Source organism: Lepeophtheirus salmonis, chromosome 9 (genome assembly GCF_016086655.4).
Source record: "Lepeophtheirus salmonis chromosome 9, UVic_Lsal_1.4, whole genome shotgun sequence".
NCBI lineage: Eukaryota > Metazoa > Arthropoda > Copepoda > Siphonostomatoida > Caligidae > Lepeophtheirus > Lepeophtheirus salmonis.
The window spans coordinates 11,288,838-11,309,440 of NC_052139.2; the positions used below are offsets into that span (position 1 = coordinate 11,288,838).

The 20,603-nt window shown below is 27.7% G+C and overlaps 1 protein-coding gene across 1 annotated transcript in view; it reads left to right on the forward strand.

Moving 5' to 3' along the window:
- Positions 1-1,596: 1,596 nt before the first annotated feature.
- The window catches only part of LOC121124549 (uncharacterized), a 78,604-nt gene continuing 59,597 nt past the window's right edge, over positions 1,597-20,603 (forward strand). The window contains exon 1 of the mRNA XM_040719707.2: positions 1,597-1,779. Within this exon, the coding sequence (XP_040575641.1) occupies positions 1,707-1,779 (73 nt within the window). The 5' untranslated portion in view covers positions 1,597-1,706. The remainder of the gene's footprint in view (positions 1,780-20,603) is intronic.

Genomic DNA, 20,603 nt, shown 5'->3' on the forward strand with positions numbered 1-20,603 from the left:
CAAACAAACATACAATCTTCTACGAGTATAGACTTTCCTACGGAGTTGGCCCCAACATACGTACCACAATGATTACTTGAAGTGTAGAATATAATCCCTGATGGTATTTTGTCAAAATATCAGTTCAGCAATTTGGCATTGGGCAAATTTTTCTTCGGCGAAATGTCATTTTCAAATTGTATTATAGCTAATTAGATGCTTTAAGGTCCCAAATCTAACGCATTTGAAAATGAAGGATGTAAAAATTTGCTTAAAAAATGTGTTTTGTTTTAGTTGTTCAAATTTGAGTTGCATTGATTAAGTATAAGTAAATATTATAGTATTACTAGGAGTAGAACCTGGCAAACTATTAGGTGTTGAAGAACAGACAAACTTTACATTAATAATATAGATTGTTTTATTAATAAAGAATATACCTCCTCAAAAAATCTTCACTCATAATAAATTTCAAACTGCCAACATCGACAAAATTTGCACACTAAATATGCTTAGGTTTTACATGCTTAAATATATATTATCTTCTTTTATTTTTTAATATGACGTACTAAGCTATTTTTAGACATGTTTGTTGCTCAACTTAATCTAAAGTCACATAAATTATTTTTTAGAATATATCTACTCCCCTCTTCATTTCTTTTTTAATATGTCGGTCTGTTGTAAAAACGGGTCCTTCTCAGACAAAAAAACAGATAAAGTAGGCTTTACTAATATAAACATTTATTGAACTTATGCACATTGAGTTCAGAAAATTAATTTAGCCCAAATGAGTTCTCTATTGATTTGTGTTGCTCTATAGCAATTAGGATTAATTAATCTATATATAATTTTGAAACAATATTCCCAACCGTTTTTCCTTTTCACGTGATACAATTGTATTTTATTTTTGAAGGTTCTTTTGCTTGGTTATATGAAGTTAAACTAACTCAGAATAAGTAAACTTTATATATTTTTACAATTATTCCATCTGACCTACCAACTGTATTAGTCGAAATATGCATAATGGCTTTTATACAAAATGTCCTCAGGAAAAATAGTTTATGGCAAAATAGTATAGGGCTAAATACCGAGAAACCTGCATGAAATATCAAAGAATATGTAGATAGTGGACCTAGTCATTTAAAATCCACATAGTTTAGGACAATAAAACTATCACCATTTAATATAATAAGATTATACATCTTTTGGAATGATTAGAAAGCTATAATATCAACATTCTAAGTCCAGTAATTGATCCAAAAACAAAAAAAAAATGGAAAACATTCATTATTTTCAACCCTTTGAAAATAACTCCCTCTTTTTACATACATGATGCTGTCTTTGGCATCATCGTCATTTAATTTAATGAGCCATTAACCGAAAACTAATAAAAAACAACCCCTGTTTCTCTTTTTCTCTCCTCTCTTGTACACACACGCATAAGGTTCTGAAAGTCGGTCCATGTTTTGTATGTATACTAGTATACATGTATATATGTAAGTTTTACCTTTCCACTCTCTCTTGAGCGTCTTTTATAGCATAAGGGAAAACAAAAAAACCGGGAGAGAAAATCTCTCCAATCAAATAAATATATATGTAATAGAAAAAAAAAGGAATACCAAAAATATTTTTAGTGTCATTACAACTCTGTCTTTGAACAAAGGTAATTTTGTATTCTTTACTTGAGTCGTCTATTAGTGAAAGATTGTGGTACCAAGCATAGTCAGAATATGTGGATTTATACTCATTTCCATCAAAGTTGTCTTCTATTTGTGGTTTTGATTCTTGGGATTTATGTACCAGGTAATATTTATTCTCACTTTCAACCCAAGAACAGTTGTAATTTAAAATTGTGTATATAATTATAAAACATCGAAGCCAGAACATAATCAATAACAATATTATGTTAATGAAACTTTGAAAATACGATTAACAATTTTTATCCCTCCTAAAATGCAAAATATAACAATAACTGTAGTTAGAAAAAAAAAAATCAAAATCTTTCTAATTTTATGTTCAATTCTAGAATCAAATACGATTTTTTAAATGAAGCTTTAATTATTCACGCTTTGAATAAGTTACTTTTGGTGCACAATCTTTTAAAAAACAAAAAACAAGTGATTTATTTTTAACAAACCCCTAAAAAATGGTCGTTTTTTCCTTTGGAGCGGTATTTTTTCTATATTAAACGATTGCATTAATACTGAAAAATTTCAAATTCTCAAAAATCAGATTCCATACAAAAAACGTATTAAAGCTTCCTGATTAACACGTTAAGTAATACTCGAATTAATACATAGAAATTAAACCTTTAAATAGTAAAAGTCCTTTTTTAGCTTAGTTAGTGAGCTAAAAAATATATACTTTGTTCAAAAAGTTAATTATAAAAGTTGGGTTGCGACAAAGTATAATGTATTATTATCATAGTTATTATAATTTCATTTTGGATAGTTTTTTTATGAAATATTTATATTTTTTTGTACCAATTTTGATGACAAAGTAATTAATTATCAATTTTGGTGAGGTTTTGTGAGATCCTTATCATAAAAAGTTACTTTGCATTCTGAGCTAATTGAAATAATTATAAGCTACTTATTATCACAACAAACACAAAATTGATTATATCTTGTTTCTGACTAGAGGTATCAGGAATGAAGTAAAAAGTGTGGGACGCTGATAAAATGTAATTTAAAAGCAGTTAAAGATAGTTTGATAAGGTTTGAGTATAAAAAAAAACCAGTTGATTATGTTTTTCTCACTAACTTGTCTTATGTATTCAATCTATCTTCTGCAATGGGAGTTCAAATATCTCAAAGGTAATGTTCATTAATTATCATAACGTTTTTAAAGTGCATAATTAATCACACAGCAACTATTGAACAACATACGAATATTCAAAAACTTATATTTATTTTTGAAAGTATAATTTATAACAGTTTCTGTTTTTATCATTAATGTATTATTTTATTTTTACAAAAAAATTAACCAAACTTTTTAGTAAAATATATTTTTCCTCAAGAATCATAATTTTATTACACAGGTACATTTGTTGTATGTCAATAAAAAAATAATTTTGAACAAAAATGGATAAGAAGAATAAAAATACTCCATAAATACACACAACCTAATGTTTCATTAGATATATTTGACTAAGTTATGTGCTTACATAATTGCCCTGATATAGCTTTTCAACTAAATCAATTCAATTTTATTTATTGCATTATGCCAATAAATTTTGACATCTATAAATGCAATTACCAACAAACCAAAATAAATATGAAATCTACACACAATTTTGAGGAAAATCATTCTAGCTTGTTTTTGTGTTGACAGGTCACATTTATCCTTTTCTAATAACTATATAGTGTTAATATTCTATATTCTTATAACCCCTTGGATATAATACCTCTTTTTGTGGTCTGCTGGTATCAAAAATGAGCCCTCATGTTTAAATACCATCAAAATTTATGTAAAGTGTAGATCTTTTATTTAATTGAAGATACATATATTGGCCCCAATATTGCCTTTTCAAATAAACTCTATATATTTTTAATTATTTCAAAGTTACAAGGCATTTTAGCTACTTTAAGTACAATTTCTGGTACACCCAAAGGATGAATATAAATAATTTTACTTTACAAAGTAAACAATAGATCGTCAAAAAATACAAACGCAAACTACCCTTGATTTTGTAAAAAATCATTTTAGCTTGATTTTATATTCACGAGTTGCATATATTTTATTCTAATAACTATATAATGTTAATATTCTATATTAACACTCTAACGACCGTGTTAAAGTACTTTTCTGCTGATATAAAAAATGAACTCACCTGTTTAATTACCTTAGAATTTTAACTTTAGTTTAGAAGCTGTATTAGATTTATGACCCCTCTTTGATCTTTCAAATAAAATTTATTCACTGTTATTTATTTGATTCTATAAATCAACTTTGTCTACTTTAAGTACAATTTGTGAAACTCATAAATGGCTAATAAGAATATTTAGTAGATGAAAATTGACAATTACTTTAAATTTGATCAACTCTTAATTTAAAAAAAAAAAAAACATTACAGGTTTTTTTTTTTTGTTGGGCTAAATTTATCCTAATCTAATAGCTATTTAAAAATTTTATTCTATATGAACACCCCACTTTGCAAAGAGCTACTATTAAAAATAAACTAACCTATTTTTAAGCAATGCAAGTTTGTCAATTGGACTACAAAATTATTTAAAATAATTATAATAATTTTATCAGGATTCTAAAAATTATTTAAAATAATTATAATAATTTTATCAGGATTCTAAAAATTTTTTAAATCAATAAAAATAATAACAAACTAGAACGACACACAATGGTAAAACATATGTCATACCAACAAACTGTTCGTATGAAAAATTATATCACCAAAGTTTCAAATGCATACATAAAGCTTTTTTCTACACCAAAATGGTATGTGAATCTGTATTTAATATTATAGTTAAAATACAAATACTAACTTAATGTGTAACCTTATAATAATTAATTATATAGGAAATGTCTGAGTACATATTGAACAAGTATAAATCGATGTTTGAAAAATAAATGTACAGTTTTAATGGATGATTAAAAAGTATATGACTCCATAACTTCATTTAAATGAAGTGCTCACATACTTAATAAAATATCATATTTTTGGAAAGCTAGGGTTGATTATTAGATATGGCAAAGTCAAAATGATATCAAAATGATACCATTGCCGTTCCATTGTTAAATTTGTAAAGAACTTGATCACGTAGTAACTAATTTTTCAGTAATTATCGTTTAAATAGTCTCTTCTTTTTAATTCACGATATTTTATTCTTTTTTTTTTTTCTTGAGCTTTTGCCAATATAAGAATATAATATTTAGGATAAATTGAAATATATTAATTATTCATTTTGACAGTTGTTTTTAATTTGGGGTTTAAAGGGGTTTTTATATTATTGTTAAATGATTTATGAACTCATTTATTAGAATTATGGTGTATATATATGATAAGTACAAAGATACTTATAATTTTCTTTTACGTAACGTATTAATTCCGAAAATTGGGTATATAAATATTATATGTCTACAATTAATTGATTATTGAGAAACAGTCTCCAAAAAAAATACTACCTATTTTTTGGAGCTTATTATATTGATAATAAATATTTGGTTTTGATTTTGATCTAATAATCCTAGACATTTCTGTGAGCATTTTAAATTTTTAACTAATTTACAGATCAAATTATGTCTTGATTCTTTTCTTAAAAAAAAATTAAAAGACATAATTCCTAGAAAATAAAAAAACTACATATTATTCTAGAAGAGAGAAAATATATAGAAATTTGTGAGCTCTTTTTTTACAATATTACTCTAAAATAATATATTAAGTTCGAAATGAAAAAAAATGACGTTCTATATTTAGGCATTTATTTTAATATTACCACAGGTCAGCCAATAAAATATGATCTATTTTTTTGGATCTTATTATGTTATGTATTTAGAAAAGAAAATTTCTTGGACATAGTAACAACACTTAATTTAATACTAACCAGTCTTATACTAGTGGAAGTGCCCGTTATTGCTCAGAGTTATTATGGGTCGATGAACAGACAAACTTTGTATTATTTTTATAAAAGTTAACTCCACACCCAATTCTAATATGTTACTCTCCATTTTTGATGTGCAACATTTAAAAACTAAAACTTTTTTCAATTTGGCAGCAACAAAAAATGCAATCTTATAATGCTAAGGATTTACAGTCAAAAATATTTTTACTCCCTTCTTATAAAATATGACGTGCTAAGTTTAAACTATACACGCTCGTTGTAAAAGTTACATTCTTCTTAATGTACACTGGCAAGAAAAAGTTTTGCAAAAATGGAATTTGACGTATGACTTTATCATCAGGTAACATAGTAATTAGATTTTTAAAAGGAAGAAAAATTAACGTTCCATATGGTTATAAACATTTATTTGTTAAAATTCAAAGTATTTTTGTTAAAATTTTAGTTTCATCCAAAAAGCTTTCCTTTGTCACTATAACTGCTTTAAATACTTTTGGAATTCTTTCTGCTAGTTTTTCAAAATTGGCAGGTGTGATATCATTACAAGCATTCTTCAAAATGTTCTACTTCGTTATTGTTGGGCACTTTTCCAGAACTTTTATAACTAGGTGTTTCCACAATAGTTCCATTGGGCCAAATCAAGAGATTGAACTGGTCATTGCATAATAGGTCAGATCTGAGAAACTTTTTTCTTTTCCAATAAGTTTTTGCAGAGGTTGGATGTGTGATTTGGATCGTTTTTTGGTTGACATAGAAACTCCCTTGCAATTAATATTTTCCCCCAAAAAAATGGCTTGCGTCTCCAAGATAGAATGATAACCATTATGAAAGAATTAACTACAAATCTCTCACTTGCCAGAGAGAAACAATACATATGAAATTAAGCCTGGCCAAATAAGATAGATTTTTATATACAAATGGTTAAATAATATTTTATAGAATGTATTTTTTTTAATATTTTAAAGTAAAAAATATTAATAATGTCATAAACATTCATGAAAATGACGAAAAAATATTTTTTTTCACATTTTTTTTTGCCAGTGTTCATAAGTACTTCCCCTTTTCTGTCCCTTTTTAGTAGGACGCACTGAGCTATAACTTAACATACTCCTTACTAAATATGAGTATTCCTAGACAATCAAACAAACACACTTTGTTGCATTTATATTTGTGGATAATAATTAATAAGTGATACAATATTTGCATTAAGTAGTCCTATTTTATAATATAACTTAGCAAAATTATAAAATAATTAAGTTTTTAAGCGTTAATTGATGTTCCTTGTAACTTTTAAATTAGTAAAAATGACTACATACTAATAACAACATTTTATTTTGGTAAATATAAATCATATTTTTCTAAATGGATAATAAAAATTGATTGAAATAATTATTAATAAAGTCATTGTCCATAGTACGGGAAATTTAACTTAAAAGTTGGTTATTGTTATTATTTTTAATTTTTTGAAGTTAAAAAGGAATAAGTTGAAGATTAAATATGTAAATTAACGGGTTTTTTTATTTATTTTTCTATTTCTATATTTATAATTGTATTAATGAACCTCAATAACGAGGCAAAACAATTTTATTTATTCACAAAAAACTAAATATTGATAATGTGCATGCAACTCAATATACAAAGCATATAAGTTTAATAAAATAAAAACTTATATTATCTATATCTCACTGGTTTCCAATATGAGAAGTAAATAAACAAGAAAATTGGCAAAAAATTAATTTGATGTTGATCCTTGATCCTCAATTCTACTCTGATTCTAGCTAGAACATACAATTATAACCATGCAACAAATCCTTAAGGTTACTCTCTGTCTTTTATGAGCATACACGTGTGTTCTATAAGGTTTTGAATATTTTGAATGTAGCAGTATTTCACTACTCATGAGTTAAAAAATAAAGAAAATTCATTATTCGGAATACCGATTTAAAAAAAAAGGACGAACTTTAAAATACACCTAATTTTTATCATTATTTTCTTGAAATTGAATAAAATAGAATATTGAATAACAAGCTAGTTGTCCATTGAGCTATCTTGCTTCAGCTCAATTTCTCATTTGTTTATTGTAATAATCAATTTTAGTTACTTAAAGTACAACAAGTTAAGAATAATAATTAGCTTCAACGAATCGATGCTAATTCGTTGAAGGATACAAATTTACTGAATGGAAAATTTTGAGATAATTCTTCTAGGTTGATTTTGTGGTGACGGTCCACATATATGTTATATTGAATAGTTGCTCCTTTATTGCAAGAATCTTAACCTGTTCTATGTATATGAATAAAAGATTTTAAAAAATGGCAAATGTCTTTAATTGCACTACAAACTTAAAAAAATAAGAGTATGAATTATATAAAATATAATTTATAATGAACTAAAGATTGATAGCCTGTTAATAATGGATTCATCCGTCAGCTCTTGATTGATTACATTGTAGAGTAATGTTATACATGTGTTTACTTAAGATATGATTGATTTTTTTCCATACTACATTTACATATATTTTGATTTATGATTTTTTTAAACGTCATTTAAGATAAATGCTGAAATAAAAAACATAAAATACGGAAATAAAATAGACAATAGATACCATAGATAAAAAAATTTTTGTGATTCAATCTATATTATAGAATAATTTACGTTTTAAAATACTTTTAAACTGATTTTTTTTATATTTAGAAAACATGCTTTTAAAATATTTTTTCATAGATTTTTTTGTCTTTATTTACTAATTTCACTTTTAAATATTTAAAAAAGATATATTTGTTATTACATCATTATACGAATATTTTACATTTATATGTTAAATTAAAGAAAAATGATAGTTAAACTGATTAAAAGTTAAAAAACAATTTGTTTTAAATGGAAAAGTTTGATTTATTGTTTATGTTCTGTGGAAGTTGCGATTTCTGTACAAGTTACAACTTTAATCTCTTATAATAAGAAAGCAAAAGCCATGCAATACCATGGCTATTAAAAAAAAGTTGGGCTTGTGCAGATTGTCCTGTACCTTGCCCGTTTGGGTACGTAATGCCATCCCTTAACTTAATAGAATCTTACTATGTAAACAAGTATAAGCATTAAATATCTACATTAATGTTCAATTTGCCAATTACGCTCATCATAATTTTGGTAATGATTTATTTTATTCTTTTTTTTTATGAAGTACTTTTAACATTGACATTCATTAGTTTTTATTAAATAATAACAAACCTGAAAGTATAGAGGATATTTATTTTTTTGTATTTTTGTAGGACATACTTTTATAAATGTTATATTACGTTTAATATTCAAGTAGTCGGTAAATTTGTTTCTAAAACTTAAGACTTATAGACCTCACAGGTTTCAAATATTCAGCCTTGTGTTAAACAAGAAACTAATCTAGAAACAAAACAACAAAACACTGTTGAAGAAACAATAGTTCAACATGAACCAGTTCTAGAGAATCCAAATAACTATTCTAATAAGAATGAGGCAAACCGAGCACTTGACTTATTTTGAAATGAAGAACTTAAAGGTTATGCTAGTCTAATAAAGACTTAATTTTTATGGAATAAGAATAATAATTGTTATTTTACAACTTGTAGTTTTTTTATCATGTATAAATTGTGTTGCACAGAAAATATATTACTTTCTTTTTTGTACTTCCAAAACGTATCTTATATAATCAAATTATCTCTTTATAAGTCCTGTACTAGTATAAAAATGATATAATATTTGTGGTATTGTCGGATATTAAAAAAATGTTTGATTGGCCCCGTTGTCTAGTGGCTAATTTTAACAACTGTTGATCCTGACTTGTAATACATTATCTAATTACACCATTAGTTGTATTAATTACCAACTATTAATTTGTGTTATCCTTTCCTTTTGGTTAAATCAAATGATATAACTATAATTTTTAGAACTAATATCTATTTGTCCAATAATATATCTATAATTTTTAGAAATAATATAAATTTTGTGTAGAATCAAGCACAGCATGTAACCTGACCCTATTAAATCTGGATGGTATTTTGCCACATAAGTTCAAATTCATGATTAGATCTTTCCAAATTTCAGTAGATAATTTTTAATCGTTCATGAGATATATTTAACATATATTTATACTTAAATAAACACGTTGACGTGTATACAAACTATATATGTTATAACCGGCCTCCATATGAAAATACAGATTTGGCAACATGTTCTACATATGTAGAAGTATCATTATTCCAAACATCAGATTGGCTTTTTTATTACATCTCTAAAGGTGGGATCTAAAAGTGTTGTTACTTTGCTCCGGAATTCTTTGAAATTTTACATACGTGTTTATATCTTTAACTTATTTTATGATTTGAATAGACATACGAAAAAAATTGAATTACAATAATTTATAATATTGATTAAAAGTTGAAAAAATACAACAATGCTTATAATATATCACTTGTGTATACAGTTGGACATAATTTTTAAATCTTTTTTGTTTGCAACTTGTACACAATCAATCCCATTGCCCTATACATTCCTTCGTTTTTATTTTCCCCGGAAAAATTCATTTTTTTTTTTTTTTTTATCATATTTTGCATACCAAAATTTACATTATTTTTCCTAAATACTTTATTAAGGTAGTTGATTAATTATTTTCATTGTTAATAAAATTCTATTAAGAAAGAAATAAAAATGGGCTGAAAAATGTGTTATATAAAATAAACTAAAGATTTTTCTTTTATTTTTTTTAAATATATACTTACAATAGACTTTGAAATAAAGATGCTTTTGTTACATTTTCTATATATTATAGAATATAAATTATTATTTATTGTTTAAAGATGCACTATTCTGAATATATGTGAAATCATATTTTAAATGTATTTTTTTCTTGCTTACATAAATATTGATGAAAATGAAATTGATTTATGCGTAGGGATATTTCCTCATAGTCTATTCAGTACATAGAACCCGATCAGGGCAGGAATAGATATTTGTGGAAAATGGGGATTTATTAAACTCCCTAATTAGTTATATTTAAATAAATGATAATTATTTTCGTTTCATAACTACAACAACGGCTGTGTTGCACTTCTCTTTTGTTGAATGTGTTTGGACAGAAACGTCGCAAAAGATTTCATTTGAGTCACAAAGTACAACAAAAAACGGTGTTCAACGTTGAAATATGGCTGCTAGGTGGAAAAAACATCCAGTATGGTCCGGGCACTCGCCAGAAGACCAAAAAATCACCCCAAAAATATAATCTTGTGTTTTATCCGCCTTTTGTTGTCACCTGGACTCCATATTTAAGGCTGTCATATTAACAGGAAAGGGTCGAAAAGTGGCCCCATAAATATTATTTTTTATAACTTCTGCTAAATTCGAGGAAATAAAAATTATAGGGATTTAAAGTTTTGTTAAAATATTTACGCCCACTTTTGAAGCTACAATACAATTATTAACTTTCTAGAAAATATCAAAGTATTGAATTACGATGTTTAAGAGTAAATGTACGAACAATTAAAAATCGACGACTGATAAAATGATTCCACCGTCCGTTGAGGTAGCAAGAAACTTTTTTGTCATAATTAAATAGATTATGACTCTGAAACTTTGTATTGACGTAGTGTTCACATGCTTAACCCTCATATAACGAAAAAAAAAATTATACACGCTGAAATTTATCAAAATCTCCATTATTCCTAGGAATGTTGGGTTTCGATCTGGAAATGCTAGACATGTCGGATACCTTTATATTTCTTATTGAACCAAACTAATTTGGTCAATTACGGTTATCATAATCTTGGTAATGTTTTATTTTATTCTTCTTTATATATGAAGTACTTTTAACATTGATATTCATTGGTTTTTATTAAATAATAACACACCTGAAAATATAGAGGATATTTATTTTTTATTTTTTAGGACATACTTTTATGAATCTTATTACGTTTTGTATTCAAGTAGTCAGGAAATTTGTTCCTAAAACTTAAGACTTATAGGCCTCACAAGTTTGAAATATTCAGGATGGTGTTAAACAAGGAACAAAACAACAAAACACTGTTGAAGAAACAATAGTTCAACCTGAACCAGTTCTAGAGAATCCAAATAACTATTCTAATAAGGATGAGGCAAACTGAGCAGTTGACTTATTTTGAAACGAAGAACTTAAAGCTTATGCTAGTCTAATAAAGACTTAATTTTTATGGAATATGAATACTAATTGTCATTTTACAACTTGTATTGTTTTGTCAAGTATAAAAAAACATTATAAACGATGAAATTTATCAAGATGCCCATTATTCCTAGGAATGTTGGGGTTCGATCTGGAAATGCTGGACCTCTACATTTTTTATTGAACCGAACGAAATTGGTCCAACAAGAGAGCTTGGTCTTGCCTGGTCAAATATAAAAATTTAGTATAGATCGGTCCAAAGGAAAAACTTGTTTTTGTTCCGTCCCAAAAAAATTGGTCTAGACCGATTTTGACAGATACATTGTTTCTAACATCACATCATGTGTATTTTCAAGAAAAATGACGTGATAAGAAGTTCAAACAGAGATAGCTCGGATGAATTTTAATCCTGTTGTCTCTCGTGGAGTACCGAATTCTGAATTGGAGCACCTCATATAAATGATGATAAAGTTAGAAGTATCTTCCTTCGATTCCCTTTATCTTCCTTTTGTCCTAACTGTTGAAGAACATAGAAGTCTACTTCTTCTTGTCTTAATGAATTAAATATGATCTAAAAACTTAACAATTGTAAATTTGATAATTTTATTTTTAAATCAAATAAGGTTAATCTAGAAAAAAAGAAATGTAGTCTCTTATAATATATGAGGCCTACAAAATCGCTCCATAGGGTAGGACCGAAAAAAATCAGCCTATAAATTGAAACGGAAAAAATCTGTCCACTGTCTGAGACTGCAGTCTGGACCCAAAAATTAGTCTAGAAAAAATAAGTGCTGGACCGAGTTTCAACACTAGAATCTACATGTTATTGCTAACAATTCCATTATGGTCCTGAAATAATCAACCTTATTATATGTAATTCTTTATTTACGTTGATAATGTAGTGTAAAGAATTGAATTGTATATTTTGTTAAGTTGAGTTCGTTTAGCTTCAAAGTTTTTCCTCTATTTTTCCTTCTTAATTCATAAATTATTTTATTTTTCCATGTGAGGACTGAGGTGTAGAATGGTAGATAAAAACTAATAATATTTTGCTAATATATATATTAATTTCAAGCAACCTCATCAAAAAAATATAGATACTAATTTCATTCCCAAAATTTACTTAAAGTAATTAACATTTCATAGACAGATTTATCGAAAATAAAAATTTAATGATTTTAAAATGCAAATAACAAATTATATCTAGTTGAAATCCAAAATTTATGTTGTTGAGATTATATTAAAAGAGGATTTATTTTTTATCGATGTTTTAAACACATACAAGTTATGAAGAAATTTAATTAATATTTACGAGAGCAAAATGAATGGAACATTGAAAAAAAAGATACAATGTTGAAATGACATAATTATTATAACTTTTCATGATATTATTATGTATCATGTAATTTAATACGTTTTTAGAGGTTTATTTATTTGCCTATATCACTACGCGTGTTTTAAAAAGGATTTTAACTAACGGTGAAATCATAAAATATAATGTGTTGGGTTTTAACATTAGATAATATTTTACGACAAAGTCAAAATTGTATTAAAATGACATCCTAGTCTCTGTAATGTTGAGACAGGATCTATCTACCATCGATATTCGCTAAAGTCGATTAATATTTGTTATCTTTTGGCTTTATTTTCTCTTTTAAAAGTCCCCATACATTGCAGATTTCAATATAAGTTAAAAAAAACAACAAGATAATATCTATTTATTGAATATCAATACATAAATATGCTCTCTGAATCCATTAGTGCCAAAATTCTAATTATTTATTTCAACACCTTATTCTATTGAAGTGATAATTTAAAAAAATATATATATGTTTCAAAATTTGAATAAATATTGCTTCACGATTATGATAGTAGAAGGTAAAATAGAAATATAAAATGCCTAAAAAACCTACAAAAATTGGTCTAAATGGGAGATAAAATGTGATGGCATCTAGTTCCATTAAAACTAAATTTTTTTCTATAAAAAAATCACCTATAAGTATCATTATTTGTACACATATTCCCTGACTACTATAGTATAAAATGTAATAAGATAAAAAAAAAGTATTTCAAATTATTTTTTAAGGTATTCTTACACATTGATGCCTCCCATATTTATTAATTAATTAATATGAATAAAGCTACATATATCAATGTCAAAAGTATTACATGTCTAACAAAAAATAATCAAAGATATTATCTAGATCAGGGATGTATAACCCGTGCTCCACAGGCCATATTACGTCCTGCTAAATGTTCAAGTGAAGTCCATTACTCCTTCTCACTTCAAGTAATATTTTTATTACAAAATTGTCACAAAATCATCCCAAATATAAATATAAAATTATTTGTCTGAGAAAAAAAATATAATGAGGAAACAGATAAATTTTTCTAAAGATTTATTTTCTAAAAAAAGTTTATCTTATCAAATTATGCATAGGAGCAAAACATCAAACTTTATAAAAAAGTTCAAAAGGACCCCCAATTAAAAATATAATTAACCTTTTTTGAAGCATTATGTCCTCAAAAAAATTAGATTGATCTTTTTTATATTTGGCCTACATTTTAAATAAATATCTATTTCATTGTTTTGTTTTATGAACACATTTTTCGTGAAATTTAATTTAATAAGCTTTAAGGCCCATTAAAATATTTTTGTGGCAAACGGATCATTATATTATAAGGTTGGACATCCGTGATGTAGATCATTATGAGCATCATTAGGAAAAAAAAGTTTTCAAAATGTTTTGGAGATATTTTATATTTTAACTAGTTTGAATACCGTTAAGGGTGTTTCATCATAAAAATGAGAAAATTAAATTTTAGCTCATGTTTTTTTGGATTCAAAATGATCTTTTAAGTACTCTAGACAAAAATAAATAAAATTCTGACGAACCCCTCTCCCTACCCCCCAAAATTAGATCTTCACCCAAGAGTGCGTATTTTATAAAATTAATTTTAAAGAAATAGGAAGAAACTCAGAAATGTGGCGATTATTGAAGCCTTGTTATGCTAAAAGCAATAGTCAAATATAAGGTTATTATGTACAGGTTTAAGGTCATATAAAGGTCAAAGGTTACAAAAAAGATCAACGTCTTTTTCATTTTTATTTTAGTGTTTTTACTATGTTATCTTATTTTTGAATGACCTGTTAATTAGGTATACTGTTGTATTTTAATTAAAAAGTTTGAATTTTAAAGTGGTGTTGTTGAATTTCAAAAGCTTCAGTAAAGTTCATTTTCTGAATTGATGTATAAGAATCTCACCAAATTTTTCATGTCGCGTGTGCTCTTTCTTATTTTGTATTCATTATTTAATTCTCGCCTATCTTTGGTGTAAATTGTTTTATAACACCATATCAAATAATTATAATGATTACACTTCCCCTGAACTAATGCTTTTTTAAATGTAGAAGGTCCTTTTCTTTACAGTACTAATTTTTTTATCCTCAAAAAATCCTATAACAAGCAGCTGATATTAACAAAGAATATATTTATGTTTGTCCTTAAGCAACGGCTTAATATAATTATTGATAAAGTCTAGAACGAAATGGAATTACATACTGTTTCAATTTCTAACAGTTAAATTACTCAAGTCTGACATGGAATCGTATCTAAAAGCTTCCAAAACTGCATAACAATAAATATCACTTCAGGATCCATTATTTGATTAAATATAACTATTTTACTTAATCAAAAAAGATTTATTTTAATAAAATGAAACAAAGTATTTATTCAAGAAATTCAAGTCTAATTTCATATAAACACGTTATAATTTAGCATTCCTAATTAAAGAGTTTTTTATTTCTTATATATATTATTAAGTTTCTTTTGTGTGTGTGTGTTTTGTTGGTTGATATGACTTATGCATGCAAGTAGAATAGTGATAAGTTCATGACTTTAATCACAAACTTGGAGGTCCGTAATTAGGGTTGTAAATTGTAAGCATTTTGTACATATTAAAAAAAATAAGTTGGGTACTCTGACGATTTCAAGGATGTTTTTTTGAAAATAACACTGTTTTAAATGGAAAAATTGCCCTTTTTTTAGACCGGGATCGATAGAACCGGTGAGCTTAAACCGGGCACTCCCTTGCCTTTTGTCATTATTATATAAGTCATGAGTAGTAAAACTTCTTTACTATTACATTCAAAAACTTATTGAACATTCTGGTGTGCTCATTAAAGGAGGGAAGTAACCTTAAGGATTTGTTCTGGAGTTATAGTTGTAAGTCCTTGTTGGATTCCCAGTAGAATTGAGGATCGACATTATAGTAATTCTTGCCTATTTTCTTTTTTATTTTCTTCTCCCCTTTCTCTTTCATCGAAGAAAATTTTAGATGACCTATTTATGCTGCTCTCTTTCCAAAAAATTATAATCGTCCGAGTAACTATATTTTCTTCTTTTTTTCTATGGATTTAGTTCTTTATTTTTTAAGTAATTATCTAAATGAAAACAATTTTTATCACTATACAGAGTTGTTGACGAAGGCGTATTCTTCTCTCTAAATTTAGTACTTGTGAACTTTTACCCTCCAAATTATCACAAAACTAGGTTAACCAATCCCAATAAATTCCATAATTCCCTAGGATAACATAAGACAACAACATATTTTATGCCATGGGATTGCTGCCTGTTCTTTAATAAATTAGAAGGTCTCCATGGCGAATTGCACTGTCTAGCAGATATGATGTTTTCCCATTTTATATTTGTGTGTTCATTGCAATTATGTCTTTCTGCCAAACATTGTGATGTAAAATCTTTTTTTAAATGAAACAAAAGTAATCTCTCATTTGAAAAAATATATTTTCCACATATAATTGTGCAAAAAAATTTGGAAATGTCGGATAGGGAGGTTTTTCCATTTAGAGCGAATTATCTTTGTTTTCATAACATTTCATGATATTTTCTGTTAGCATATCGGGCAGTCCATTGAAATCTGAATAGTAACTAATTCAATTATTAAATCAAGTAAAGTAATTTAAATTTATTCATATTTCTATTTATTTAAGCAAAACAATTAGTTACGAAAGAAAACAAACCTGAGCTCTCTAGCTTACATGCAAGTCAAAAAAATAACTTTGGAACGTGATCAACATTTGCACACTCCAAGTAGTAAAGCAACTGCTATGCCGTCAGCAAGTCAAAAAGGCTAAACTGGGCCAAGATGAGTTAAAGAAAAGAGCCCAGGCCACTCTCCTCAAGTTGAAGAGGGCTGATGTGATCTCGGGGTTTCACACCCCACAGTCCTAACAGTTATCCAAAAAGTCGATTATAAGAGCCGAATGAAGATTGAGAGGCCCCTTTTTACACCAGCATTGAAAATAACCCATTTCTTTCGTTGGAGGAATCTTTTGAGTTCTTTGAACTCTTTTTGACACTTATGCCCCCCCCCCTACATCCCTGATGCCAACCCCTCAAAGGATTGCAGGGTCCGTCATCCAAACACTGTGGGCCTCAAAGCCGCTGTCATTCAGTACTTGAACTACATATGGCTTCCACCGCCACCTGCAAGCAATTATTGCTGCTAAGGTCAGTTACATTGATGATCCTATAAGCATGGGATGTAACAATATATTATATCTCTGTCGTTGTTTTTTTCTTGAAAATAGTGAATAGGATAATGCAAGTTGGAAATCTACAGTTGCATAATAGTTTCTAATACAAAATTTAACCCTTTAACGGATTTTACATGATATATTTCGTTTTCAATTTCTGCATTTTTTTGATATCTTGTCTTCCAAGAAAATATTCAGTGAAAAAAAAATAGAATACTATTTTCAGCAAACTTAGGTTGAGATTAGAGGACTCAGAAAGATAACCAGTTACTATCTAATGAATTGAAAATAATGAATCCTTTATATGCCAAGATGATAAATTAGATTTGGCTCGGAATACGAAACGGAAGGAGTTAATAAACTTCAGGGACTCTTCAATGTAAATCCATGATCATAATGACGTTAATAGGGATGAAGGAAAGGTATTAATGGATTTAGCATTTTCAGAATGTTGATACATTTTCTGATCCAGGAGTCTTCAATTTTTCAAGATTTTTCTTTCAATGCAGCTAACTGATGATTGAAATTCAAATATCGAGACCTGATATGCTATCTCTCTAAAATCAGGTTACTCTATTTCTTTTATCTCAGGTATGGGTTTTTAACAAAAATAAATATAGGTTTTAGATATTGTAGCCCAGAGAAGTTAATTTGGATTTGAAAAAAAAAAAAAGTTAAAGGGTCAGTAAACAATATTTTCCATAATAAATATAAATTGAGCATTGAACATTTGCGTGCGCTCATTTCAAGCCTGAGAGTAACTGTGAGGATTTGTTGCAGAGCTATAATTGTAAGTCCTTGTTGGACTGAGAGTAGAATTGAGGATTGACAATGGAGTCATTCTTGATAACATCTTTTTTTTATTTACATTTCCCCCTTGTTATAGCTGCTATTAGCTGATTTAATGAAACGTTATCACAGCTAAGCGCCTCTCTTCAGAAACATGTTTTAAATATGTATTAACTTTAGAACTAATATTATAGCAATACTCATATTTTAAGTGATGTCATCATTAAATTATACTATAAACTATGGTATTAATACCAAACCATAGACATTATACTTAACTTCTATGCGTATTCTTTTGATAAATATTGATTGGTTGAAGAGTTATAAGTATAAATACCCGTTGGACTCAGAGTAGAATTGAGAATAGATCTTGGACTTTTTCCTATCATTTCCTAGCTAGATACGGACTTAAATGTGTGTATATATACTCTCTCTCATAGCTACTTGCAGCCAATCTAACATGACGTTATATAAGATCCCTGACCCAATATTATTAGGGTCACTATGTTTTTTTTTAAATTCATACACTAAGTTATGATGATTTAAAATACTAATTTTATTCTTACCCAAATATTTTTGAGTTATGTGGAAATTTTCAAAATCCTTGCGAGCGTTAAATCGAAAAAAAATTACATGAGGGGCACCAATAAAAAAAGTGGTCTTATTATTTTTTCCTCTCTATTTCTATAATTCAAATGTTTACGTACGTGCGACTCTGTAAGCAAATATGTCGTTTTTTAAGCCTGGTTTTTACCCTTACCACGATTTTGACAATCTTTACATCTCTAATATTTTTTTTTCGAAGCTTTCCAAAAAAAAAAGAAGATGAATAAAGTCATAAAAATATGTCCCGCCCATTTGTTAAAAAAATATGATGCAAATGATATGGTAAAACTAACAATTTAAATAATGTTTTGGAAGAGAAGCAGCTTAGCTGGCATTACATAAATAAAATTCCAATCCGACTCCATATCAATCAAGGACAAGGGAAAAAATCCAAGAAGTCCAACATACCTTATTGCAGGCACGATAACGTATACTTTTATATTATGCAATGAGGCTGTAAAATAAGTAGCGGAGTATACGTAGTTTCATTCTAAAGGCAAGATTATAATGTTTTCTTGGAAATACCCTCATTGCTATCATGCTTTGGAATAGTGAGCAACCTGCATTTAACGTCAAAAATAAATATTTCCAACAAATAATTAAACGGAATATCTCAAATACATTACAAATTGAAATTTAGGAATTTGGGTTTTTAATGGTACAAATGATAAATTGCTTCACATTCTAATCTACAAAAAACGATTTTTTCAATTCATTTTGATAATTTGAAATTTGCAAAATTCTTGAAACTCAATCAACTCAAAGGATTTACAGAGCTAAATTTGATACAATCTGATTTTCTGTTACGCAAGAATTGGAAATTAGTGCAGTTTGTGAAAATGTGAGAATTAAATAGGATTTATTCCGAAAAAACTAACATTTTTAATACTTTTCCAAAGTCGGCAAAACTATTTATTTTATTAATTAATAATTCACAATTATAAAGTAAAGATATGTTGTTATTTTAATTAAATATATTTTTGTATAGCATATTTACTGGGTGTTCCATTGAAATCTGAACACTTACTAATTAATAATTTATGAAGGTTGTGATTGAAATTAATTCATTTTTCGATATATCAAAGCATAAGCAATGAGTTACAAAATAAAAGAAATTTGAGATCTTTAGCTGACGTACAAGTTGAACAAATAACACTTGAACGTAATAGAAAAATTTCCACTTGCGCACTCCAAGGAGTTGGGCATCTACAAGACTACCATATATACGACATCGCCAAGTCTTGAACGTTGGAGAGGAAGACGAGCTCTTTCAAAAAGCCCAAACTGGACACGGAGGGCTTAAAGAAAACAGCTCAGGCTAATCCCCTCTAATCCGTTAGCCCCCATTTAATAGATATTTGGGTTTTGCACTATACTTTCCAGAGAGCTATAAAAAAAAGTTAGTTAAAAGAACCTCCTGAAGATGGGAGGCCACTTTTGTCACTAGTAACGAAAGAAACCGAACACCTCTTTTGCAAGACTCTTTTGAATGAGTCTTTTAAGTTGTTTGGAACTCTTTTTTGACACTTTATCCACCCACCCACCCCTCCTACATCCCTAATGACAACCCTCTTGACTACACCTTTTGTGTGTATGTCAAGGAGAAGGCCTGCAGTGTCAATCAACCAAATAACAAGACCCTCAATGCCACTGTCAGCCAGCTTCATAACGCAATGACAGAAGACTCCATCCATTGTTGGTGTCAGACCTTTTGCCGCCGCCTAATAGCCATGATTGCCGCTAAGAGTTGCTACATTAATAATTAAGAGAGCTCAGACACACATTTATTTTTTAGAAATTCTATTGTTAATTAATTTATTCTATGTTGATGATTTTTTTATTTTCAAAGTGTTCTGATTTTAATGGCCCACTCAGTATAATACCGAATTTTGATTTATTAAGTATATTGAGAATAAGGAACGTCACTTAGTTGATAAGA